The sequence below is a fragment of the Onychostruthus taczanowskii genome, unplaced genomic scaffold, assembly GCF_017590055.1.
Source record: "Onychostruthus taczanowskii isolate IOZ18803 unplaced genomic scaffold, ASM1759005v1 scaffold20, whole genome shotgun sequence".
NCBI lineage: Eukaryota > Metazoa > Chordata > Aves > Passeriformes > Passeridae > Onychostruthus > Onychostruthus taczanowskii.
Genome location: NW_024499240.1, coordinates 10,983,197 through 11,009,602, shown reverse-complemented (window position 1 = coordinate 11,009,602; position 26,406 = coordinate 10,983,197). Strand labels below are relative to the sequence as shown.

Genomic DNA, 26,406 nt, shown 5'->3' with positions numbered 1-26,406 from the left:
GAGCCCTGGCTCTAGAACAAGCAGGCATCCTGGTGGCTGTAATGCTTGTCTTTAAATAACCTCTTTCTAGACTGCTTAACTCTCTTTTGTTGATTTTCCTCCAAGATGCGGTAGGCCAACAAAATAACCATCTGTGAACCTCAGGTGGCAAGACAGCTACAAATACAAAGTGGAGAGAGTGAGGAATTTCATTGCCACAAGCATTGCACCCGTTGATGAGGAGACTGTTCTACCATAGACCAAACCAACAAGAGAAAGGTTTTCTGATTATTTTCCTCTTTGGTAGGTCCACATTCTGTCAGTTTGCACTCACTTGAGTTGATGGAAGAGCAGAAAAGATATATTTACATGTATTATGATGATAACTGGGTTTTGGAGTAATTCATATTATGCCAACACCACTCCTATCTTAAAAGGTAAAACAGATTAGCAACAAACCAATGCCTTCATAAATAACACTCTGTTGACAATCACCATGCAAAAAAAGCACATTCTGACTTAATATCATTTGTAAGGCTTCCAGAATGTAAAGGCACCACAGAACCAGAACAAGCATAATAGAACACAAGGAAAGGACCTTTTGGAACTTATGTGTAAGTAAATAACACAGATACATGCAACAAAATAGATTTTTCTTTATTCTTATAATTGAGTACTCACAGCATTTCCTTTTTTTTTGGTACAAAAGTGTAACATAAAAAGCTCAAAAGCTACACAGAACATAGTATGATTATATCTCCTGTTGGAGCTTCTTTCCTAATCCTCTTCCAAATCCCTCACATACAAAGATAAATTCTTGCAATCCTGACATTAGGATTATTCTCGAAGTAAAACATAAGCTGTAATCTTTCTGAAGCTGCCTGCTGCTTAGAATTAGGGCTGACTGTCTGAGCATATCCACACTGCAGGGACCCACTGGGGCTCATCCTGTGCACGATGTACTGCAGACAGCAGCTGCGCAGATGCTTCTTGTAAATTGTCATTCACAATCACGTGATCAAAGAACTGACCAAACTGAGCTTCCATTTTCTTAGCTGATTCTTCCATCTCCTGCAAATCTTCTTCCTGTGAGAGAGAGAAATTCCATAAAACTCCAGTGTTGTGTAGAGAAACACACCTGCACAGCATCTGCAAAACACCTCGGGCCACATAAACAAGAGGTGAATAGATAATGTCAGTCTGCTTTATTTCATTCACAGTTTGCTATAATAAAGTACCTCTGCTACAGTGAGTTCCAGGTCTCAAAAACTGAGCTGCCTGCCATATGTTTCCCAAGGAAATACTTTGTGTCTCAGGATGCTCCATTTGCCCTAAAAAAGTTACTCTAGTGATAAATGCTGGCAGAGAATGTTAGGGACTGGAAGGTAAATCTACTAATGCTTGTGTTCGTGTTCCAAATTTTAGTTTATTTCCCCAGTGTCCGTGTTACTTTCTGTCACAGCAATCATGAATCATTTCCACAAAGTTATAGACTGAGGTCTCCAAAATGTACAATTTGGATGATTTGGATGCTAAATTTGATGATGATTTGCGTGGAAACGATTGTGTTAAAGTGCTGTATATTCTAAATATAAGAGATGCATTTCCTACAAGCAGGATCTGTGTTTTATCTACAGAACTTAATACAGGATTGATACTGGAACTAAGCATACATGAAATAATACATTCTTATAACTGTGAAAAAATAATACTACTCAACAAAGCACATTCCAAGTATTTAATTGCAAACAGTAAATATATATAGTGACTCAAATATTGACACAAGATAGCTAAATAAAACAAAAATATGCAAAATAGCTTCTCCTTTAAGACACTTTGAAGCAAAGTGCCTCAGCCCCCTAGGTTACAAATTACAATTCTTATGCTTCAAAGCCAATCTGGAAGGGGAAAAGAAATCCCAACAAAATCCACAGAAAAACATAATTATTAGATTTGATCCTAAAGACACAGCAATGTTTTTTTAAGAGTTAACAGTGTAGCATAATAGAATGCATTATGTTCTGATAACAAAATCTCAGATTAATAAACTCAATCTCTTTTATTCCCAAATCTCACCTTGAACTTCATGTTCACGTAATAATCTGTAATGATCCTGGCATTTTTACGAGTCTGCCTCATGCAGCCTATGCTGGGTGGCTTGATGAATATAATGTAGGGCTTTAACTCATGGGTCCGGGCTATTTGTATACCCTACAAATGAAGAGTAAAATAAAGTATTTCAAGTGCATTCATCCCAGTTTTACTCCCATAAAAAGCCAGTTGTTTACAACATACTGAGATCTTCTGACCTAGGAGACACTTTTTTCGGTAACACTTACTTGAAAAAGATCTCACTAATAATCCCTGGAACAGACATTGTTAAGCATCTGTAGCACACAATTACTTAATTCTGCTTGGTAGCATCATTAGGAGACGCTTTCAATCCCAGTGAATGATGGAACAGTGCCACTAACAAATATCTACAATCAGCCACATAAAAGATATATTTGATACCTGTTCTTTTTTGACTGTAAGGGAGCTACTTTTGGAACAAGTACCTCTTTATTGTTCCATGCTGGAAGAAGGTATCCTGCTTTCAGAACTCCTTTACTGTGTAACATTTCCTAATGCTAATAAGTATTTTTAAATTACTGCAGAGCAGTGGAGGGAATGAAAAAAAAAACTTAAAAAAATCATAGCATGTAAACTTGGTCAAACCACCAGATTTAAAATAAAGTATGCAACACAGCAGTAGTTCTGCTATCTCACTGGTCTTACTTAATATTAATACCCTTTTCAAAACTTGTCCTTTAAACCCACACCCTAAAAAAAAAATCATAGTGGCACATCTGTCCAAGTGGCAAGATTACACACCCCACATCACAACACCCCTCTTATACCCCTTTGCTTAAAAATCTAACAGAAGAAAGCCAAAGGACAGTTTCTAAGGTGTGACCTCATCCATCTCTCACAGCAGTTTCAGTTTTTCAGCAGTACCCCACAAATCTTGCAACTTAATTTCTATTTTAAGCAGCACAAGCCACTGCCAGCCTAAGGCTCAGACACATAGGCTCTGCATAATTAGAGGGAAATATCCAAGAATTACTGAGTTATGGTGTCGCTCTTTACATTCAGTTAGAGGAGATGTTCAAACAGCATAGCCCAAACAGCTCCTAAGTACTAAATATGGAAGCAATTCAGAGAAGGTTAGCAAGGTTTAGCTAGACACAGCTCTAAGTATCTTAAATATTTACAGGCTCAGGCTTTTATTAGCCTTATCTTCATCAGCAAATTCAATGCAAAAATAGAAGGAAAATAAAAATGAAGAGCATCTAAGCAAAGAAGCAGGTTACTAAGAGCTGTAACTTCTGGAGAGAAATGTAGGCACAAAGGCACACTAAAATTTTCAGCTTTTGCTTGATTACTTTAAGTGTTGCTGCTTTTACCAAAGGGTGTTCTGAGATTGCTAAGAGAAGGACAGAAGTCTCAAACACTAGGGCTTGGAGGAGGAAGAAATCCCATGCAACAGGCGTCCATGTGAAAGACTAATCCTTACTTTAAGCAAGTATGAAAACTCATTTCCATACCATCCAAACTGATAATGCAGCTGCTGGCTTGGTAAAAAATGCACTGTCTCAACATACTTGTCACTGTAGTACCACCACCACCCCCTAAGACACATGAAAAGAATAAACTATTATTAATAAGCACCATGAGGTAAAGTGGAAAACAAGACAAAGCAACTAACACTGTTCCAATGGCTCAAGAATGTAGAGAAAATTCTTTTTCCTTCCAGAAGATTCCCTGCCCCTTTACCACTCACCTGTGGTTCTAAATCTATTACACAGATCTTCCCTGCATCAAGGACTGCTCGCACTGCATCAATACTGGTACCATACAGGTACCCTTTGTACTCCCCATATTCCAGCATTCTGCAACAGTGATGAGGAAGAAGGAAAATGAAAGAGCATTTGAGTTTCAAAAAGGTTCCATTTAAAAGTGAAATCTTCAAATACAATCCAGTGATCAGGACTGAATGATCATAAAACCTACATAATACTGTTCTCCTTTGCTCTTCCCTGCTACACTAGGCACAAAAACCATTACAATACATTTCCAAAACATGCATTTTTTACTCATCATGGTTTTATGAATTTTGTGTTTAGAGGTTGTGATTTTACTTGTCAATGCTTGTCAATTATATACTACAAATAATTTCCTAAGTCTGAAGATGTCAAAGAACTTGGCACATTCAATGAGTGTAGCTTCTGTAGTGCTGAGCTGGTCTGTCTTAGAGAAATTATTGATGCATAGAAAGGAGCTGACACTTTTGAATATTTAGCCCTTACAGTTCAACTACTCGTGTCATCACTGCAGAGATCCTGCAGTAGAGTTGTAGGTCAGGAACAGGTACTGCTAAATTTTCAAAAGCAGCCTGATTTCCTGGAGAGTTAAACTCATAACTTACAAGCACATCTAATGAGCTCAAGACTAGAGAGTGCACTTCCTTTTAGAAGAATTCTGAGATTAATTGTGGAGGAGCTATTTGCAACTGCACAAACACAGTCTTTGAAGAAACAGTGTCAAGTAGTTTGACACAAATTTACACCACACATACACAGTAAAAGTAGAGGAGCCCAGACTTGGGACCAGCTACAAAACTGTATTTTCTTGGATCATGTTGCATTTTAGGTAATAAAGATGTAACTCATCTCTCCTACTCACCTGTGACTATACACCATGTTTTCAAAAGTTTCCTTCGATATGTAGTGATATTCACGACCATTCATTTCATAACTTTTCTGAACACGAGTGGTGTCTGAAGGATGATATAACACACAAAAAAAACCAGCTGCAACTAAATTGTTGTAAATTTATAAGTGAAAATGAGAACTTCATGAAGAACTATCAATCAGTATTTTCATAAATAATGAGTTATTTCCATTTGTTAATCCAGAACAAAAGCCCCATATACTGTAATGGTTTGCCAGTGACAAGTCATTAAAAGTCATCAAAGCACAACTAAATTTCTAGGAATGGAAGAGTAGTTTAATCCAAATAGTTGTGATTCAAAGCAATCAGGAACTGCCTTGGAACTAGTTGCACAACTCTTTACTCTTCAGAGGCAATTTTTTTTAAAGCTCATTCAGAAAAATCCCACAAGTTTCCCACACTTGCACCTTCCCCTTATCTGGGACCTTAAGCGCTAAGTCATGAATTTTCAGCTAGCTTCAGATATATAGTTTCCAGTTTGGTTATCTAAATTACAAGAACCAAATAAGCACAGGTAGAAATAATTTCAGTTGTTACGTCAGAAGTTAAGCTGCATAAGTCTCATCTGAGACTAGAAGGCTAATAAGGAAAGCTGCAAAGCCTATTAAGCACCAACTTCTGTTGTCTTCATTCTCATACCTGAGCACTTCAACCCTAAGAACTTGAAATGTCTCCAAGAATTTTTTTTTAAATCTAGGAAAAGCAAACATTAAAGTTAAACCAAATCATGCAGATAACTTTTCATCTCCATAAAGCTTTTAATGGTTTCAGAAGCTGGAACTTGAACATACCTTTGTCTAATTTGCCAAAATGAGATAGATAGTATTTTAAACTAACCCTTAAGAAAGCAAACAGTACTGGCTTTCAGTAGAGCTGAAGAAACAGCCATAGAGCAAAGAGTGTATAAATACACAAAGGCAAGAGGAAGGTTGGCATTCCCTATTCAAGTTTGAATTGGGGTAGTGGAGGAAAGAGGAAAAGCATTACATACGAGGTGTGGCACTTTGAAACTCTCGTGGGTTACTTGTGATTAGCCTTCGCCGTAGCTCATTCACACCAACTCCTGCAGGCCCTGGAAAGTTGGAAGGGCAGCTAATATTACTGACAGGGTAACAGCAGCTAACATTACTGACAAATCACTCCCCAGCAATATAGCCATACCCAGGAGGCAACTCAGCAATACTATTTTAAAAGAAAAAACTTATCAAATACTTCCAGACTTGGAAAGGACAGTGGATTTGCCCTTACTCAGTTTGCTTTATCAGGACCATAGAACAGTGCAGCATCCTCCCTTCAGTCACCACAATTCAAGTCTCCTTGAGAGCCTGCAGCCCACTTAATGCAGTATGTCCTATAACAGGCATTATTAAAGGTATCTTTCCATACTGTCCATTACTGAGATTGTTCTAGTCTGGAGTTAAATATTCTTCTTATTATTGTCATATCTACGCACTTAACACTGGTTGTAGAAATGCCTCCATGTAAAGAATCTTTCTATTAAGTTACCAATGTTATCTCATAATTTTCAGTCGTAGCTCAATATAAAATGGAATCCATTATCAACCAACATCTGTAACTGGCTTCTTCTAAGGACTTTATTATTACTTGTTTTTAACACTCACTATCTCAAGCAAAGAAGACAATACCTGCATTAAACTTTAACCCGAATAGTGGGGTCAAATAACAATAATTCTTGAAGTGTTGCTTTGAGAGCTGCCTGCACAGTCAGCACTGCAATCAGCAGCAGGACACCCCTGCTGAAATTTGCCTGCGAAGGGTTAAGCTCTTACCCACGAGGATAATCAGTCTGTGCCGGTCTGTCGGGTGCCGCTGGTACCTGACCACCTCTTCGTAGGGAGCTGCCAGGGCGCTGCAGCAGCTGCTGGGGCAGCGGGAGTAGCAGGACTGCTGGTTGAGCCGGGCCTTCCTGCGGCACAGCCGCATGCTTCTGCGGAATCCAGCTGGATGGGGCAAAGGCACACTGCTGGAAAACACAGCCCGCGGTGCAGGCAACTAGTTCTTTAGCCCAGAGGGCCTCTTTCTAAGCCACACAACATACTACCTTTTCTGAGGTTTCTGCAAGGTGAAGGTTAGTGAATTTCATTGCTGCGCTTGATATGATAGCTTGGTGGAATCTCTGAGCATTAAATGACAGCTACAGAGTAGTTAAATCCCATTGAAAGTCACCTGAAAATTAGCCTAGAATTAAAGACTTCTGAAAGATCCCCAAACAAGCTGGAGAAGTTTCTGACTACCTGAGGCATCCCTAGGGAACAGATCAACTTTTTTTGATAGTGTAAGTGGCTCACACTCATGAGGCAAGTCTGGAACATTTGCTCCAGCCTCCAGAACATGTATTTTAAAGGTCACTGTGGTTTAATAAGCATAGAGGTAGGTTTGCTTCTGCACTTGACCATCCAGCTCTGAAAGCTTCATATATAGGTGTACTTTTCTAATGAAAGCCCTCATGATTATTCTCAGTGGATGACTGACATTACTTTTGAGCAAAATTAATCATGAAGTCAAGTTAAAATAGCAGTGGCCAAGTCTCTGTAGAAACCTAACAGGAGGAAAGATTTAAATAGAGAGATTGAGCATTATTGGGAAGAAAGAGACTTCCTGATGTTTGGAAAACAGAGTAAGCTGTATTCCATTTAGTAAGTCTTTAGGTGATATAAAGAACAAAGCTTTTTATTGAACTTCATTCAAGCACGTAAGCTAGATCAAACCCCAAACATTTTACTTATCTTTAGTCATTGCATACCAATAAAGACTCGTTGACCAAATTCACCAAATTCTTCCTCTTCTAGAATACAAAGAACAAATACTCATGAAATAAAAAAAAAGAAACTTAAAAGCTAGATGGCAAACAATTATTGCTGATTCCAAGGAAAAAAAGAGTTTCAGTAAATATGTGGAAGTATGATGCTTAATATAATTTTAAAAGCACGAGACTCTATAATATCAAAATATTTCACATGACCAATGACCAATTCAAAAGGGTTATTGTAAGAAAAAATAAACATAGAATGTCTTGGTATTTCCTAAATGAAATTTGAAACTTAACATTCTATTTGTTTCATTCCCAAGATATCTACATTCCAGACAATGTTGTGAAACTGAAATTAGTGAAAAAAAGCTCCACACAATTTAAGCTTTTCAGGTAAAATTTATCTTATAAGAAGTTTTTAGTTAAAACAATAGTAACAAGTCAGTAGCTCAAAATTAGAAGCAAAAAATTTGTAACTTAGTTTCTGCCCCATAGCATGTTTGGAAAATGCAGCTTGTGTCTGCTCAGGTATTTCAGGCAAAATGAAGACCTGGTTTTCTTTCTTTTTTTTTCATTGGATCAGTGATATCTGTGCTGCAACATGTGAGCCTAACCTCTTTCCTCCAAATCATGCTGTTCATCATGAAGGCTTCACTATTCAGATGAGACTTCTAAAACTCTGTATTTTTTAAAAATTAAATCTCTCATATAAGGCTCAAACATACCAATTTTCCAATAAACCAATGTTCAGAAAGTATAGAAACTATTTGAGAAGGGTGATTTGAAAACAAATCACCAAGGAAAAAAATGGTGCCAGTGTTTAGCTTTCTTTTCAAAAAGTACTCCTTATTTTCCCCTAACCACACATGTAGTTATCCAAGCTGTGCATTCCCTTTATTTAGGTCTTGTTAAAGCAAGAATAAGATACAGGAGACATAGGCATGTTTTTAAAAGCAGTATTTGTTCCAAGGAAAAACATTATTTTCATTTGCAAAGCTTTGAAATACTTTTAGCACTCTTTGATTTACAGTTATCTCATAAGAATGGAAGTATTGAAACAAAATTAATGCATGTTAATTGCCCTTTCACGTCTATACACTCTCCATTACTTGTACCTTTACAACAGGGTTTTACTCCTCCATTTCTATATGTACTAACAACTAGTTAATGATCATGGGAAAAACTCCTTGGCACAAAACTGCTCATTCAGGGCAATGTTCAAAGTAATGTTAGCTGACACATGCCCATCTATCTTCAAGTCTCTTGAGTCATCATTCAAACATGTTTAATATTTCTGCTTCATCTACCCTGTCTTCTGTGGTATGGAGTGCAATGTAGAATCCTACAGGGAACAAGCAATTCAGCTATCGGGTGTTGCAAGAGTGGCAGTTCCTGCTAGAGCACAAACACAGATAAATTCTATTAGATTACTGCTACAGGAGACAGGGAGAAAAATGTTAGTGTTACCTTCTTTAAGTTCCTCTGCAGATTCAGATAGAGACAGATATAAAACAATTAGTTTTGAGAAGACAGTCTATACTATGACCTAACAAACAAATCCAACCAGCATTGTCCAACGCATTTAGGGAATGTAGAAAACAGCTGCTACAGACATTAAATCTAAAATATGCTTCTTTAAGCATGAATTCTTAGTTCCCAAAGAATGCAAGAACTGCAGCATCTATTTCAGTATGGCAGTGCAAAATCTGCAGCTACTGGTTAAAGTGGAATGTAGGATAGCAAATATTTGCACCTTTATTCCTCTGACTGTGTGGATACAGCAGACAGCTGACTCAGCACTGAGCAGGATTGGCAACAGTAATCCCCAAGCGCAGCTATCAGAAACATCCTAGCTTGAAAACAAAAAACTGCCCTGCAGACCTGCTGGTTATGCCTTAAAAGCCTTGGGCATTGCTTGAGAGGTAGAAGAGAACAAATGTTTGTGATAAGAGAAGAAGGTGCAGAAAGAACTGGCAAGTAGTGACCTTGTGGAGAAGAGCAAATCTAAGGTAAAATGACACTCTTCTCCACAAGATTACCAAATACTTCAAATGAGAAGTTTAACAGTAGTTTTATTTTAGGGAGAAGTTATTTGTTTTACAAGACTTAAGTTTAGCAGAACTCTCAACGTGCTGTAAATAAGCAGCTGCTTCCTAAATGAAAAAAAATCCAAACAAACAACCAAAAACCCCTACATCAGTTGGTCAAAAAAAGAGTACTTATTGATTGTATTTCTTTATGTATAAATAATGAATTTTGTAAGCATTTTTTGTTCATGTGTGTCAGCCATGCCCACAATCAGGAATCCAGAAGCAGCTTTCCTCTTTACCACATCAACTCCTACAGGCACTGGGGATTCAGGCCTCCATATTAGTGAAGGTAATCCAATTATCTGCTGACATCAGTGCAGGCCCTGCTGTCACAGCTTGCACGGGTACAACTGACAGGGCTGGATAAATAGATCTGCTACTGATGCACGAGAAGAAACATTCACACTCTGGGATAAGAGGACAGAAACCTTACTGCTAAGGTAATCAGAGAACAAGAGGAAGACTTAAAGCAACAGGATTTTACATAATGGCTTTTCATGCCAGAATGGCTTCTGAAGCTAAAGGGGCATTTTGGTTCTTGCCACCTGCTTGTTTCTAAGACGCTTGTCTCTGGACATCCTCCTCGCAGCACAACAACAGCAAGGAACTTAGAGTTAGGTCAGAGGAACTTACCTGACTCAAATGTTTCTTCATCTTGTTTAGTAATCCAGATAGCAAAGACATTAAAATAAATTCAAAATTTAATTATTTTCCTTCTAATGAATATCAGAATCAGAAATCAGTTTTCCAGCTTCTGTTGGTCTCACATATACTTTCCCCAGCTGCCTCTACCCTGAGGTGGTAAAATACAGATCACCATACTTGAATTAACTTCTTCATCTCTTTTTACACAGTCCTACAGCATCACATCCCTCCATGAGAGCTTCTCAATTACCTTGGAGAAGGAAGAATGAACTGCACTGCTTTAGGAAGGAACTCAAGCTACGAATCTTTACACTCAGTGTTCACAAGTAAAAACCTATTCTTGGCTCCTTGTTCTCCCAAGATCACGGATTTCTTGACAAGGAATTGTGTGGCTTCTCGAAGACCACAACAGTCTGTGGCATTAAATATGCAATAGGCAAAAAAGCATGATAACTTTACAGCCACAATCCAACACCTGAATCAAAGTGGTTGGATCTCATTCAAGCAAATATTTTTGTGCTGGTCAGAACACTTGACTCTAAGCACTGTACACCGGAACTGCAAACAGCTCATTTTAATACACTAATACGAGATGAGGTTTCCAGGGTATGAAAAATAGAATTTTCTACCATTAAGTTCACTAGGAGAATGAGTGGTTTTATCTAGGAAATGAGGCTTTAAACTAGCTACTGCCTTGAAGCAAATAAAATAATCTCAAGTGAATTCAGTTACCTGTTTCCACACACTTTTCGTCAATCTGCATGTCATCCTCTACAGATCAACACAAGGGAAAAAAATTCATCTGAATCAGAAAAACACTGGAGAGGAAAAACACCCTTACAGATCTTATGAGACTGAACTCAGACATCAGAAACAAGATACGTGAAAGCTCAAATATCTTTAGGCATCTTTAAGGATTTTAACTGTTAACTCCAATTTAATGATGTTCTTTGTATTACAGTGAGCAAAACCTCTTAAGTGAGTGCTCTGAAGGCAGAGAGACAAATGCATCTAACTTGAATTCTCCTCTTGAAATAATGAAAGATTTAATGTGCTTGTCAATCTGTTTATCCAGTAGATATCTATTTATTAAGTATTACCATGAGGGAATATGATTTTCTGTCTTATATCTTTTAAATACCTTTCCAACATGCTACACTCAAGGAAATTATTTTGGTTTTTATTTTTATTATTACTTTTACAAGGAAGAAAAGATCAATTCAGCTCTTTGTCAATCCCCAGACTACATCAATTTATGTCCCAGAAATGTGATCACATGAGCTTGGGCAATCTCATGGTCTCACAATACAGCACTGTTTGTGTTTTGCTCTTGCACACCCTTCCAGCTAGGCCCAGCAGGAGCTATTCTCCAGTTACAGGGCACTTGTCAGAGTATCTGTCAATCACATTCTGCCCATATGTATCCTTTAAAGAAATACTCTCTCAGAGCTGCTCTAGGAGAGTAAGGAGGAGAAGAGAAAGAGGAAATTCTGTCTTTCTTTCCTCAAAGAACCCATCCAAACTGTCACTTCCCTGACAGATAAAGTGGAAACCTTAGCTATGCATTAAGACAATGTATGCATCTACTAGGTGAAAAAAGGCTGGATTTCAATTATGTTAAGCACACAAAATGCCAAGAACTTGGGCTTCTTCCACATCTATTCAACAAAATGCCTGATTTCTGACAACTTTTTTAAAAAGCCTGTACAACCACGTGTCATATTGGTTCCAGGTACAGAAATGCAATGCTGTCCAGATGTGATTTCCTACCTTCTTCCACAGTGCTTACTGCTCACAGCATATCCATTGAAGCAGTTAAAATGCAATAAAATTATGGTGAAAGAGAGCCTTAGCTCTAGCAAGCAATGCAATCAGTGCAAGAAGGATCCTAGGGAATGAAACACATGCCCCCTGGGATTTATCATGAGAGAAAAATTTTATACTTGCATAAAGAACCATAGAAGGAAATCAGGACAGAAGAAACAGGAAGAACATTCTTTTTCAGGAAATAATTGCATATTTACAGAAAATTATAGTTGGCAGAAGATATTTCTGGATTGTTACCATGAAAAAATTCAAGGGCAGCATAGCTTATCTTAGACCTTAAGAAAATAAGTTCTATTATTTTCTCAATAGCTTTGATGGCAAAGAAACATCCCAAACATGGCACTTCTCAGTGGTAGAGCTGATATCTGTGTCCCCAGAAATCCAGGCCAGTACAATTGTCACCTCAAGACTTACAGCCAATTCTCCTAGAGAGAACTGGCTTGCCTAGTGAGGTCCTAGAACATAGAGACTTTAGAAGAAGTTGAATTTCACAGCTTCTCTTATGGTCAGATCTCGAGTACACTGGAGACAACCCTCTGCACCACCAGTACTCCAGGTACAATTATCAGGAAGAATTTTTTTTATCAGGGGATAGTTAACACAGTTGAAGGTTACAATATGGCTCCAGAAACAATTTCTTTGAATTAAGCTGAATTGTATAAGCTTTTATTTCAGCATCCCTGAAACAGAGACAAGATCTTTCCTGCTATATCACTCAAGTAACTTTTTACTCACACATTGATGATTTGAGACAGAGGTGGGGCTGGAAGGGCTGGCACCACCAGAATTCTCGCTGCTTCCTACATAGAAATAAATTTATCACAGTTAAAGAAACAAAACAGTCCACAAGCACATTATGCTGCAGTCAGATTCACTGCTTACATGTAAGATTGATCAGTATTGAACTGAGAGAAGACAGCAAGAACTGAAACATTACCAGTGTTTTAGCCCACTGCAAAGACCTGAAATAAAACCAATGTGCTATCAGGAGTATTCAAATTTCCAAATCAGCAGCCCTGAAGTACTAAGAATTTATATGAAAGCACAGGAAGACAAGCCATACTGCAGTACAGACTCCTGGAAGTAGAAGAGTATGCTACTGGTAGGGGTAGTAGTGCTACTGCCTCCTTTACTGCACAGAGCCTCCTGCAGCCTGAGCCACCCAGTTTGATTTCACCTTGCATTATACAGACTGCAGGTAGGTTTATATTTATCACAAAGTGAAGTTTATCATGTGCTATTGCACGGCCTTACATTATCCTGGGGGTACCACAGGACATGTGGTTCAAGGATCAGATTGAAAAGTTTGCTACAGCAGTGTAAGAACTCTGATTCTGTATGCATGTAGTGTACAAATAATGCTCTATTTATGCAGAAAATAATAGGCAAGAGACCCTTGTTCTTTCTTGAGTGTTTGGTTTTCTTCTCTGTTCTTCTAATCTGGTGTACTCAGTTTTGAGCAAAGCTGAAGAGGTCACGCATGCATCACAGGACATCTTTAAAAATACACAATGCTTTAAGTATCCCTCTCTTCCCTTTGCTTTTTTTTTTTCATCATAGATCGTGGTCATTTAGTAGTCAGGGCCCTCAATTTCCACACATCTTTCAGCTGCTACACTCCACCAGACGCCTTAGCAACCAGCATGGAGACTGGATAAGTGCTGCAAATTTCCTAAATGGCAATTTGAGATTATACAGGTGCTTTCAAAAGCTCCTTCTCACACAGGTGCTCTTAAGGAAAAAATAGCAAGAAGTCAGAGATGAGAAAGAGGAAAGATGTTTGTCAGATGTCACTCTGAATCATACTGCTACAAAACTTAGGAAAACTTTGAATAACTGGCTGATTTTTGAACCAGAAATCAGGAAAATGATGATATTTTTTACCTTTTAAGAAGGTGATTTGAGGGTATGAGTCCAGCACAGGCACTGAGATCGGAAACTTTCCTGGCCTGCCACCAGAGAGCGTCATTCTGATCCACAATCTGGAGTATTTCACCCCTCTTAAAAGGCAAACCTGCATCAGCACATGGAATGGCAGGATCCTGCAAGGGCCAGTAATCTGCCATTGCTCGCACATACAGCTAGTAAAGAAAACATACAAGAGTGAGCAGAAGCCAAGTCTAGAATGGACACAACACGGGCTTTACAATCACAGGGCCAGATATTGCTGCAACTTCAGTCTAATGATGAAGTCGAGTTTTAAAAACCAGATCAAGCCTTAAAAGCTCTCTGTTTGTTAAATGAGAAAAAACCCATTTATTTTATGCATGAAAAGAACTGACCTTCTACTTGTAGAACACTCTGAAAGTGCCTTTATTACACAGTTACATTTCTACTTACTGTCTTGGCTGCTTCAGCAACAACATATTGAGGTCAGATTAGAGGCAGCCATAAAGGCAAGGTAACACTTTAGGGATTGCAATAAACTTCCAGGCAACACCATGTCTTTGTATCACACAATTGGGCACTACTGCTACCAGCCTGGGAAAAGAAAAGGAATGTTTCTTACTGTTGTTTGGTTGCTGACAGGCCGATCAGAAACCGGAATTAATTTGAACATAATTGTCCCCTGAGACAGGGCCTAAATGATTAGAAAAGAATTAAAATATGGTTGGTATTCAACACAAGTAATCAAACATAGGCAAGACATAGCATGGTTTGAGGATACTGCAATGTTTGTGTTACAGATAGAATTCAGGTAGACAGACTCAATGTGACAATACTGTATTTTTTCCAAAAGGAAACACAAGAATGCAACATCAAAGTTTTGTTAAATATTTTTTAATTTAATGCAACCTATGTTTCATTGTAAGTATATGAAATTTCAGCATTGATTCATACCAAAATTTTCTACTGAAAACTTATTTAAATTAGCAACAGGGTCTGGTTAGATGGGTGATATAAAGGGGGAGGAACATAATTTAGTAATTAAACATTCCAATAGAGTTTGTGTTTCTTATACCTAGAAATGTTACAACCATGGCAATGGCACAAACTCTGTATGATTACACACAGCAATACCTCACTGGCTGGCACTTAACAGTCAAGAACCCTGAAAAATTGTGTGCAAAATGACAAAACAGGGACACCTCAACAGATTTCTTCATGAGAATTTTGACAACAGTAACTACACTGCCCTTTTCTTGCAAGGTAAGGTCATTCACTCTGCTTTAGTGCATTTTGTAACACGGACTCTTATTAGAATAGCAGCTTTCCACAACTTTCTTGTGGAATATTTCTGAGTGACACTTCTAGAAAAAGGTATGAATCGGTGAAGGCTGAATAAATTAGTGTTTTTTCCAGAAGCTGCAGATGTAATGGTCACAGTTAAGTTAATTTCTGCCCAGAACAGAAGTTAGATTTAATTCTGCTTTCATATATTCTGATTTCATGAGCAGCTGGGAACTTCATTCACAGTAAGGAAACAATCTGAATTTTCTGTTAAAAATTTCAGGCTTTCTCATATATAAGAGTGTGTAAAAGTGCAAGCATACAAATAATATTAAAGGTGCAAAGTAGAAAACATATTTAAAAATATTAAATACCAGAATATTAATGACTTGCTCAGGCTCAAGTCCCTCAACAGGAACTCCATTTACTTCCACCAGTTTGTCTCCAGCATACAGCAACCCTACCATGAGAACAAATATGAAAACAGCAGCAGGAGTTTTATCACAGCATGATTTATCTTGGATAGGCAAGGCAGGGTCACACAGAAATATCACAGGTGTGTAAGTTAACATTAAAATTTTCCTCCACCATGTGTGGAGGAAGGCATTCCTGGATGGAATTGCTTCAGGTCACAAGGAGCTTGCATGCTTCAGCTTTCTTAATCCTTTCCACTCCCCCATACGACATCTTTACAATCCACTGATGATTTGCCTTAAAATTCGCATAAACATTTTAATATTGCTCCACTTCCCAAAGTAAATTATGAACCTATCCTATTTTAACAGACCATGAGACTTGGAATCAGACCTCTAAAAACCCCAGGTGCAGTGGGAGGTCCTGGGACTCCTATCTGTCCTTTATAGTAAAGTCTTCACAATATTGTTTTCTTTTCCATGTTTCTTTAACTCAAAAATATTAGTCAAACTAGGAACTTAATCACCTATTTTCTGCAAGGTGTTTTTTTTTCTCTATGCAAAGGTCAGAAAATACTAGAAGGAATTATTTTATAATGATCACAGTTGAATTTTACTTCTGATGTTTTACATTTTAATTACATTACATTTCCTAAGGGACATGGAACACATTCAATTCTAGGATGACAAAATAGTAACATTTCCAAGGAAACTCCTTGCAAGATTGCTTAGCTACTAATGCTAAGCAAGGTGTTTAGTAGAGTAGTGCCAAAAAGTATTATTACATATTCCTTAAAACCCATTATCTTCTAGAATCACCAATGTTTACCATTTCTCCATTAGGGAATATGCTGCATTTCATACTACACTGCAATTTGGGATATCCACGTAGTGGTCCCAAGAACACATAATGAAAACTGGATTTCTTCGTCAACTCAGTCTAAAAGAGCAAATTCATCTGAAAATCTATGAAGTCAGAATGAAACGCAACGCACTGCAACACTGCTTACAGTGCTGTCCCATGTGCATATCATCTTGCTCTATAATGGAAGATTAACTGTAGCAGCTAAGGTATTATCTTCAAATATCTTATTTCAAGTTCAGTTTTATGTACCACTTTGTTTCAAATTCCACATACCACTTCTGTCTGCCAGCCCACCATGGATCACACGGGCAACCGTTATGTCACCTGTTATCTCGTGGCGTTTAATGGTGGCACCCTGGCAGGTAAGAACAAAGGAAAAACACACTGATCACCAAAGGAGCCCAGTAAGTTTCCTTCCCCAAGGGAAGGACCCAAAGATTCCTTCCATATCACAAGTCTGATCTTCACGCTGACACAAAGGCATTGAGGGATACAGCCTTTTTACCACAACATGGATATAGCAATAACCACAGAATCATGGAATAAGCTGAGTTGGAAGGGACCAAAAGGATCACTGAGTCCTGCTCCTGGCCCTGCACATCACCATCCCCAAGAGTCACATCCTGTGCCTGAGAGCATTTTCCAAATGCTTCCTGAACTCTGTCAGGTTTGGTGCTGGGACCACTTCCCTGAGGAGCCCATTCCAGTGCCCAACCACCCTCCGGGTGAGGAACCTTATTCTAATTTCCAACCTAAACCTCCCCTGACCCAACTTCAGGCCATTCCCTCTGGTCCTGTCACTGGTCACCAGCAAGAAGAGATCAGTGCCTGCCCCTCCTCTTCCCCTCACGAGGAAGTTGTGACTGCAGTGAGGTCTCCTCCGGGCTGAACAGACCAAGTGACCTCAGCCACTCCTCACACGGCTTCTCCTCAAGGCCCTTCACTATCTTCCTGGCCCTCCTTTGGACACTGTCTAACAATTTCATGTCTTTCCTGTATCATGGCACCCAAAACTGCCCCCACCACTTGAGGTGAGGCTGCCCCAGTGCAGAGCAGAGCGGGACAATCTCCTCCCTGGCCCGGCTGGTGATGCTGGGCCTGATGCCCCCCAGGACACGCTTGGCCCTCCTGGCTGCCAAGGCACTGCTGACTCATATCCAGCTTGCTATTGACCTAGACCCAAGGTCTCTTTCCGCTGCTTTCTAGCACCTCATTCCCAGTCTGCCCATACACCAAGGTTGCCCCATCCCAGGTGAAGAACTCAGTTCTTTCCCTTGTGGAACTTCACATAGTTGGTGATCACCCAGCCCTTTCCTTTGTTGAGGTCTCTCTGCAGGGCCTCCCTGCCCTCAAGGGAGTCAAGTTTTGTATCTTCTATGAACTTGCTCAGAACCCTTTCTGAGCATAAATGTTTCTAGATCATTTATGAAGCTGTTGAAGAGCACAGGGCCAAGGATGAAGCCCTGCAGAATCCCACTAGTGACAAGTCCCCAGTCTGAGGTAACGCCAGTCACTATAAGCCTTTTCGTCCAACCCATGCGCCACTTGCTCGCCCATCCCATCATGTGTTTATCCAGCTGTGTGCTGGACATTTTGCCCAGAAGGATACTCTGAGAGACAGTATTGAAAACTTTACTGAATTCCAAAAGGATTACATCAACTGGCTTCCTCTGATCAGCTACCTGGGTCACCTTGTCTTAAAAGGAAATCAGGTTTTATAAGCAGGATTTTCCCCTCAGGAAGCTGTGCTGGCTGTGACCAATGACTGTGTTGTCCCTCAGGTGTTTTTCAATACCTCCCACAATAATCTTCTCCATAACTTTACCGGGCACTGAAGTGAGACTGACAGGCCTGTAGTTTCCAGGGCTGTAATGTATTAGTACTAAATCCTTCAATGTCTTCAACTTCCATCACACTAAAATAACGTAATTGATTGACAGTTAGAAATCTTTTTTTATCCCCAATATTACAGCGATCTTTTCCTAAAACAGATTAGCTCAACTATACAATGTTTGCTGCTTGTAAGTACAAAAGATTACTAAAGAACTCTCCTCCCTTCCTTTCTGTTTTGGTCATGGGAATAACTCTCAATCCCGTTTGCTTATCTCTCATATAATGAAAATACATCTGCCAAATATTCAAATGCTGAGCAGACAAGGCACTGAACAACCTACACCCACGCCATGCATGGCTAGATGATCTTCTCAGGTCCTTTCCAACCTCAACAATTCTTGTGATTCTGTAAAATCTGGACAAGAATGCACAAAATCCCCATGACATTCCTGGGAAGAACCCAATATGCATCCCGTGCATTATTAATTCTATCCAAGTTAAAAAAATTTGACAGACACAAGAAAGGTTCCTCACCAGAGGCTGGTTGTTTTTCACTAAGCAGACAATCCTCATAGCTTCTTCATTTTCAGGTATGTTGTCTGGCAGTGGTGGAAGGGTTGGTTCAAAATCTTTCTGGGCCACAGTATCATGAGCAGATAGCAAGGCCTGTTACAAATGAAAACAAGCAAACCAACCTACCCATAAGCAAAGATCATACAATAGCAGAGCTTTAAACAGTGACTGGTCAGAAACCAGAAATCACTGAATGTGTTCCTTTGTGAACACAGATCCCTTGCATACATTGACATTTTCTTCTTTCCACCAAGAAAATCAAACCATGAAATTTTTAAGAACAGTTCCTCTGTTTCTTGTCGAAAATCTTCAGAAGATGAAATAAATATTTCTATTTGGAGCTCTTAGGTTAAGAATGCAGGTTCTGCAATTTCAAGGAAAATTTGATTTATATATCTGCATTAACTACCCATAATTAAAAACTTTGTAAGAAACATCTTTCAAACACAGCCTTAAGTAAAATGCAGCCCACTGCAGGTAGTTCAGATACACAGTCCACATTTGATCTCATGATCTGATTAGTTCATCATTTAGTAAACTATGTCTTTTCTGGTCCCTTTACCAATTCTTACGAACAGCTGGCCATCCATTTCCATTCCCACTGCAGAGAGCTCCATGAGCAAACTTTTTCTTTCCTTATGCAGGACTTGCCTTGAAGTGTGGAGAACGCAGTAGCCGTCTTAGCTCTTTGATCTCTCCTGACTGGGGGGCTTCATGCAGTAACTCTACTACCTGATAAATGTCAGAAAATAAGCACAGAGATAGATTCTAGAGGACAATTCATTTAAAAAGCTCTACACTGAATGTAAAGGAATGGAGACAGTGTAAAGCCCCCCCCCATGTTATGTGAGTCAGAGGATGTCCATATGGTTTGCTCTAGAACTGGACAATATGACCACAGCTGCACAACACTCAGCCAGGCTTAATTTAGTTCAGGCACAGTGCCATGTGCTCTAAATCAGATTTTGCTCCCATCTCTCAACCAATTTCATCACTAGTCTCAGTTTCTCTACTTCGTCATTAACTCTCCCACTAATTAAAAGATTTAGAATTCAGCTATTATAATTAGAAAAATCTAAAAAGCTTTTCAATATCCTCATGTCAGTCTGCTTGATTGTAGCCATAACACTGAACCACAATGTTACATGGGAAGGAAAATACATGGTCAGTGATTAAACAACTAACATTGTGTTCATTACACTGGCCAGGATTTGCATAGTCCAGCAACCACAGCTGTGCCCACTTCTCATGCCACGTCCCCCCACCACCACAGTAAGGGCTGTTGAGTAGTTTTACAAATGTGTAAGGAGAGTTTCAAGTTTATATACTGTACTTAGACCTGGGACACAGAATAAATACCAGAACATTTAACTGCAGCAGAGTCCATTCATTTGGTATGGGTAAGTAAAAGCAATAAACTGTGCATACAATCTCACCTCACGACTCAACGCACGTGCCTGCAGTGTGACAGGAGGTGGCCTTTTTGCAAGATAGTGTTGGAGGCATTCATAAATCTATTGCATGCCATAAGAGACAAAACAAAGCAATGATGACATTGACCAGTTCACATGATCATATAGATACATACATGACAGGCAATGGACAACACTATTTCTGAAAACTTCTCAGTCCAACTACAGCCTCAGAGTCTGCAATCTCAGTTCTTAATATCTGACACATGTGGGACTGAGTCTTGAACTCAATGTCTTTCCATATTATCAGGTTGCTAGCCAGTTTTACTGCAGTTTTGAATTTTCCTAGAAGAAAAGCTGTCTACACAGGTAAATAGCCTGATAGTAAATTCTCTGACTTGTAGCCTGTTTCTTTCCTCTAGTTGAAGGCATAATTGCTGCATTTAAATTGCCCTTATGAGCATTCTTATCCAGTAAAAGCTCCTCTTTAGAAATCCTTCTTAAAGAAAAGCAGAATTTTTACAGAATTTGTCTCAGATAAAATTCTTCTCAAGATAGAAACACCTGTCAAAACTCTGTTCTCTAACAATGTAAGATCTTCAATTACACATCAGATGAATGGGATGCAAAATAAAATACAGTGTCACAGGCCAAGAAGTGGGATGCATAGCCATACAGAAATTTAAGAACAGGCAAGACAACTGAGCAATGATGTGTTCAGTGTCTCTCCCCTGGCCTTAGTACAGACAGGTAAAGCAGAAGAGCCTAAATGCCAAGGACATTATGGAAGAGAATACTTCATTTTCCTTTAAAGCATAAGTGGTTTCGTCTACTGTGACTGCTGATGTTAGAACTGACATCAGGACTATCAGCGCTTAGTGTCAATAAGCATCTATTGTCCTCATATGGCAAAACCAGGTAGCTGTTCCCCAGAGATTGTTCTGCAGCTGACCTTGCTTTCCTAGCTGCGTGGAAGCTTACCTTCAGCAGTGCTTGCAGCCAGTGAGATCTGAGCAGGTCATAGAGCATGCCAACGCCATTGACATCTCTCTTGCAGAGCAAGCTGAGCTCTTGCAGCGCTAGAGTCAGAACATGAGATACACCTGAGCCCAAGAAACAGAGAAGCGCAAGACACTTCAGTACAAAGAGAAGACCAACCAAAGCCAAAGAGTGACCAGACCTTTGAAATGCACCTCTCCTCAATTTGTACTTCCAAGAAATGCAGACATTTCCTGTCTGCCTTGCCTTTTTTCCTGCAATCACCTCTGTTGCATAAGAGCTATTTTACCATGTTATTACCCAGCAGGGTTAGGTCACTGCTAGCAGTTTGCAATTGACCTGTGAGAAAACCATGCAGGCAATCTCACATGTAACAGTCTGGGTTCAAGCTCATACCTCCTACCCAGAAGAGGTGAAACAACAAAAAACTCTTTGGCTTTATAAGCCAGAAACAAATGCCAGGTGTTCTCCTCTGATGCTTTCTTAAGTTAACTGCATAACAGCACTGAACATCAAGAACAATTCCAATTGTTGAGTAGTAATACTTCAGACACATTCATCTCTCTCATGACTCAATGGAAGAAGAGCCACAGAGATAAGGAATATAACTTTTTGAAAAGAGAAAGAAAACTGAAAAAGAGATGCAAAGTTACCATTATCTTTATTGCTGACTGTTGGCACTTCCATCTTCTCCTTTATTCAAGGAGATTCCACTCACTTTGAATACTGCATTCACACCACACTGGTTTCACAGAGATGATGAACTAGGGAAAACAGCACCCTCATATCAGAATACTGTCAGGTATTTTACACTGATAAGAAAGCAGAACTCAAAACAAAAGAAGAGATGGGCAATAATTTGTACTTAAAGTGCACAAAGGGTGTAAAAAATAAATATATGAGTCCCACCTGTAAATTCAGCTACCCGGTAGCATCCAAGGTGCAGACAGACAAATCACAACTGCAGTATGGCATTTTACTCTCTTTATAGAATTGTCACTTGCTTGCTTCATTAAGTCATTGAAAACAGAAAGCTGTTTGGTCCATCTTCTAGCTCTGCAGCTTCTTAAGTGTACCACCATAAGAAGCCATGGTTTTTTCTAAAGACTTGTATCTTGTTTTATACCCACATAGCTTGGAAAATAATCATATTCAAGGATACATTACATTTAATTCCTCTTAATATTGACACAATATTAAAACTGAAAGACTGGAGTTTCTACTGAATTTTCATTGAGCAAAGACATTATTTTGAAAAAAGGGATCCCTGTCTCTATCACTATTAGAGTTTAAGGTCTTTGAAAGGTTTGTTCCACAGAGATTTCAATTATTTTTCTCTTATTTCCTCACAATGAATTAAAAAACCCAAAAACCCCAAGCCCAGATAAAAAACCCCATTTCTTACCTTTCTGGTATCATCATCTCTCTCAGGCAATTTATAATAGGTTGTCACTTTTAGAAATGGAATCAAAGAAGTTATTTGCTGATCTAAAGATGTGTTGCTGATTTCTTTAATTATAAAAAGCAGCATATACTACCTTATTTTTTTCTTTAGACTTTAAAATCAGCATTTTTAAGCAATGCAGGAAGACAACACTTACTAATTAATATGTATCCATGTCACATAACCTTTCCACAAATAAAATATGCACTTCTAAAATTTTCTTTCAAATTCCTTCTCTCCCTTAAAATTCTGTGGAAACCCATCACAAGCCTATAATGTTCTCTTAAACTAAAACTGGAAGTTCTTCAATCTGCTGTTCGTGGCAAACAATGCAGTACAGGATTGCTTCAGAGAATTCTCTGAACTCTTCTTCTCAAAGAAGTATGGAAATTCCCCAGGGAATACCACACACTGCATTTATACCCTAAAGCATCCAGAATCTATGTATGAAAGCTCTTAAGCAGTTCAAAATCTTCATTACATCCTAGCTGATTTAACTTCACACTTGATACAAGTGTAAAGATATTGTCATGATTAGCAGTATTGTAGGTTACTCTTAAAGAATTAAATATTTCAACTGGCCACTCAAGAGATAACTTAGACTACAAGCAAAAAAACTAACATCAAATATCTGAGCACCTCAGGCAACAGTAAACCCCAGGGTGGCACACTGAATGCATCACACCAAATTCTGCTAAATACACAGTAGTTTATCTCCTGGATTCCTAAAGTAAAAAGGCAGCCATTTTCCTCTAGATTGCTCTGTAGACAGAAAACAGCAAAGGTACAAGCAGGAAAAGTATTATCTTGATCTGCTTACAAAAGCAGAAGGCATTACTGTCACTTTTACTGCATTTAATAATTATTTTTAGAACACGCTTCCTCTCTCTCCTGTTAAATCATAAAACTGCTTTCAAAAGGCAGTGGAAATTAAGGGAGAAAAAAGTCATAAATTATGAGATTATGACTCAAACATTTTATTACTGAGACTGGGCAATTCATTTCAAGTTACTGCTACAGGATACTCAATGGTACATCTTATTGAAATTCTAACCTGAAGACTGCTTTTACAATTATTATTTTTTATTTCAAAGATTCACAAAAATATAGTTTGATCTTCCCCCAGTACAACTGGGGTTTGAGCTGCAACTATTTAATATTTTTCAATAGTCTCAGTTCTTTTCCTTAAGGAATTGCCTTCCTCATTTTTAAGCTTAGTTGATCTACCTAATGATGGATTTAACAAAGCAGGACATGCAATTCTAGTCATGAAAACCTGTTTCTTAATTGAGACAAAGCACTTGGAAACAAAAAGCATTTCTGGAGATGCTAAAGTATTTCTGATTCTGCTAAAACACAAACATCATTGCCCCTCCATGAATATTTTTAAAGGGATTCTTTTTTCCCCATAGAGCATTGCAGCTTCTGGTATCAGTACAGCTTCCACAGAGAACAGATGTGGGAGCAACTTGAGTGTGTTTAGAAATTTTGGACACAGGTTATCTTGAAGGTGAACCTCAGATTTCCCAAAAATCTGGGAAAGCTACTGAAGGTTTTGCTTGCCTTGTTGAGTGAAACCCTCAGCTACAGCTATCAGAGTTTCCATCCATTGCTGTCATCTTAAACCAAGAGTTTATGCTCACACTAACAGAAGTGGCATTTGAACATCAAAATCTGTCAAGTTCTGACCACAGCTCACCTCAGTCATAAATTAGTAGCTGTTTTGTATTTACACACAACAAAAGGAAAGCAGCTTCCAACTGTGAAGCCTGGTTTCAGAAGCTGTCAGTAGCAACAGATGCTGGCTTGCTTGCTTAAGGGCAAAGGTTGGAGTTCAAATAAATGCAGAATTACCACTGTGCCTTTATTTCCTAAGACTTCTGTCTACGTAGACTCCAAGGCCAGAGCTCAGGGTCTCCTCATCCAGGGATCAAAATAAATTAGATGGAAATTCTTGCTAAAAGGCTTACCTGACTAATCTCCCAGGCAGTGTAAGGGCCTTCCCATTCACGTGTATTGCAAGCAATTACAGATTGCCATTAACAGAAGACATTTCTCTTTGCTTGTTGTTAGAGAAAGAACTGGATATCCACACTGCGTGTGCCAGAATTTGAGTCAAAATGAGTCAGTCACCTCAAGTCTGCAAACATCAGTTATCCCAAATCTGAGCTACTCCTTCAGCAGCAGAGTATAAAATTCCTTGACCCTAACTGTCAGACAGATGAGAAGGTCTTATTGATACAAGGCTAGAGCTACAGGGAACCTAAGCCCTGTTTTAATGAAGTTTCAGAATTGTCTTTAAGTGGACAATTTTGCATCTTGTCAAGCCTCTGAAGGGGACAACACCAGAGAACCTGACATCCAGAACATTGCTCCCCTGCTCTTACAGAGTGCTTTGGTTAATATGTATGACTTGAGTCCTTTTTACAAGGAAAAATACTCCTATCTTTAAATTTGCCAAAATTAATGATTTGGCACATTTAAGATTGCAAATTACCTTGAGGGAAGGAAACACTCTGTGAAAGCTTTTGTTGCAAATAAGCCACTCTAAATCAGCAAAGTGAGTAGGCAAAAAATGGAGGGAAAGATTCAACAACTCAAACCACATGCCCTGTTCAGGACTTTTTTTTCTGCACTGAATAAGCTTAATTAGGCCAGTGTAATTACTGAAATCTGACAGCTTCTTTCAGTGTAAAGAACCATCTTGCTTTCTGAGACAATAAAGTGTTTTAGCTAAAGCAGCAACCCTAAATATTAATGGGATAAATTGACACAACTTAAGCCTTTGAAACCATTTATCCTTATCTCACACCCAAGCACCTCTTAATGGAAGTCAGAGGCAGTAGAGTTTTAAAAAAAAAAAAAAAAAAAAAAAAAAGGAAAAAACGTTACCTTCACACCAGGCATTCTGTGAGATTTCACAGAATCACACCTGCATATCTGAGGTAATTTATGCTTTTACTCTCTGTACTCAGATCTATTCAGTGGTGGTTCATTCTGCCTCCCTCCAACAACCTTAGAGCTGCAGTGGTGGGGCAAGTGCCGTGTTTACATGGGGTAAGCACTGCCAAAACATTGCTCCCCAAAAGAGCAGCACTCAGAGAACACTTGGATGGAGTCACGAGGGGCAGCCAGCTTTACTTTCAGATGTTTACTGCCAACAGTTTGGACTTACAGGAAGCCAAAGACAACTAAAAGCCCCCTAAATAAACACCCAACCTCTGTATTGATACTAAATCAACTTAGAAGCACACAGCTAGGTTGTTTAAAAAAGGATTTGTTCTACAGTCCTGCATCAGTCACACATTTTTCTGCTTTATCTCTCAACATACCAGAACAGGTAGTTTCCTAACCTATTTCTAAAGACAAGTATAGTTCTGAGAAGATCAGGACTGAGGAAAAAATTCCCTTTCAAGCTCCTACTTCGCATTCATACAGCCCTCTAATTTTTAGCTAACAAGAATTAAACAGGTATCAGAAGTTTAAATAGCTTTGCTACAGCTATGAGAGGAAACTAATTTCACATTTACATGGGGGAAATGCATCCTTGCAGAACAATGGTTTCAGTACAGTGCAAATTTTCTTACCTGCAAACCCCACAGAATACGCCAT

At 38.9% G+C, this 26,406-nt stretch overlaps 1 protein-coding gene across 1 annotated transcript; it reads right to left on the bottom strand.

Annotated features, from left to right (window-relative positions):
* Positions 1 to 615: 615 nt before the first annotated feature.
* Positions 616 to 26,406, bottom strand: MPP4 (membrane palmitoylated protein 4). The gene is given in 22 exon segments (XM_041403774.1): positions 616 to 1,065; positions 2,056 to 2,190; positions 3,803 to 3,911; positions 4,705 to 4,798; positions 5,744 to 5,824; positions 6,543 to 6,713; positions 7,517 to 7,558; positions 8,990 to 9,004; positions 10,246 to 10,266; positions 10,990 to 11,028; positions 12,028 to 12,045; positions 12,820 to 12,884; positions 13,969 to 14,165; positions 14,594 to 14,665; positions 15,630 to 15,715; positions 16,807 to 16,888; positions 18,901 to 19,032; positions 19,591 to 19,671; positions 20,376 to 20,453; positions 21,333 to 21,454; positions 22,004 to 22,063; positions 26,382 to 26,406. Coding segments are annotated over 22 exon segments (1,917 nt in total). The 3' UTR covers positions 616 to 873.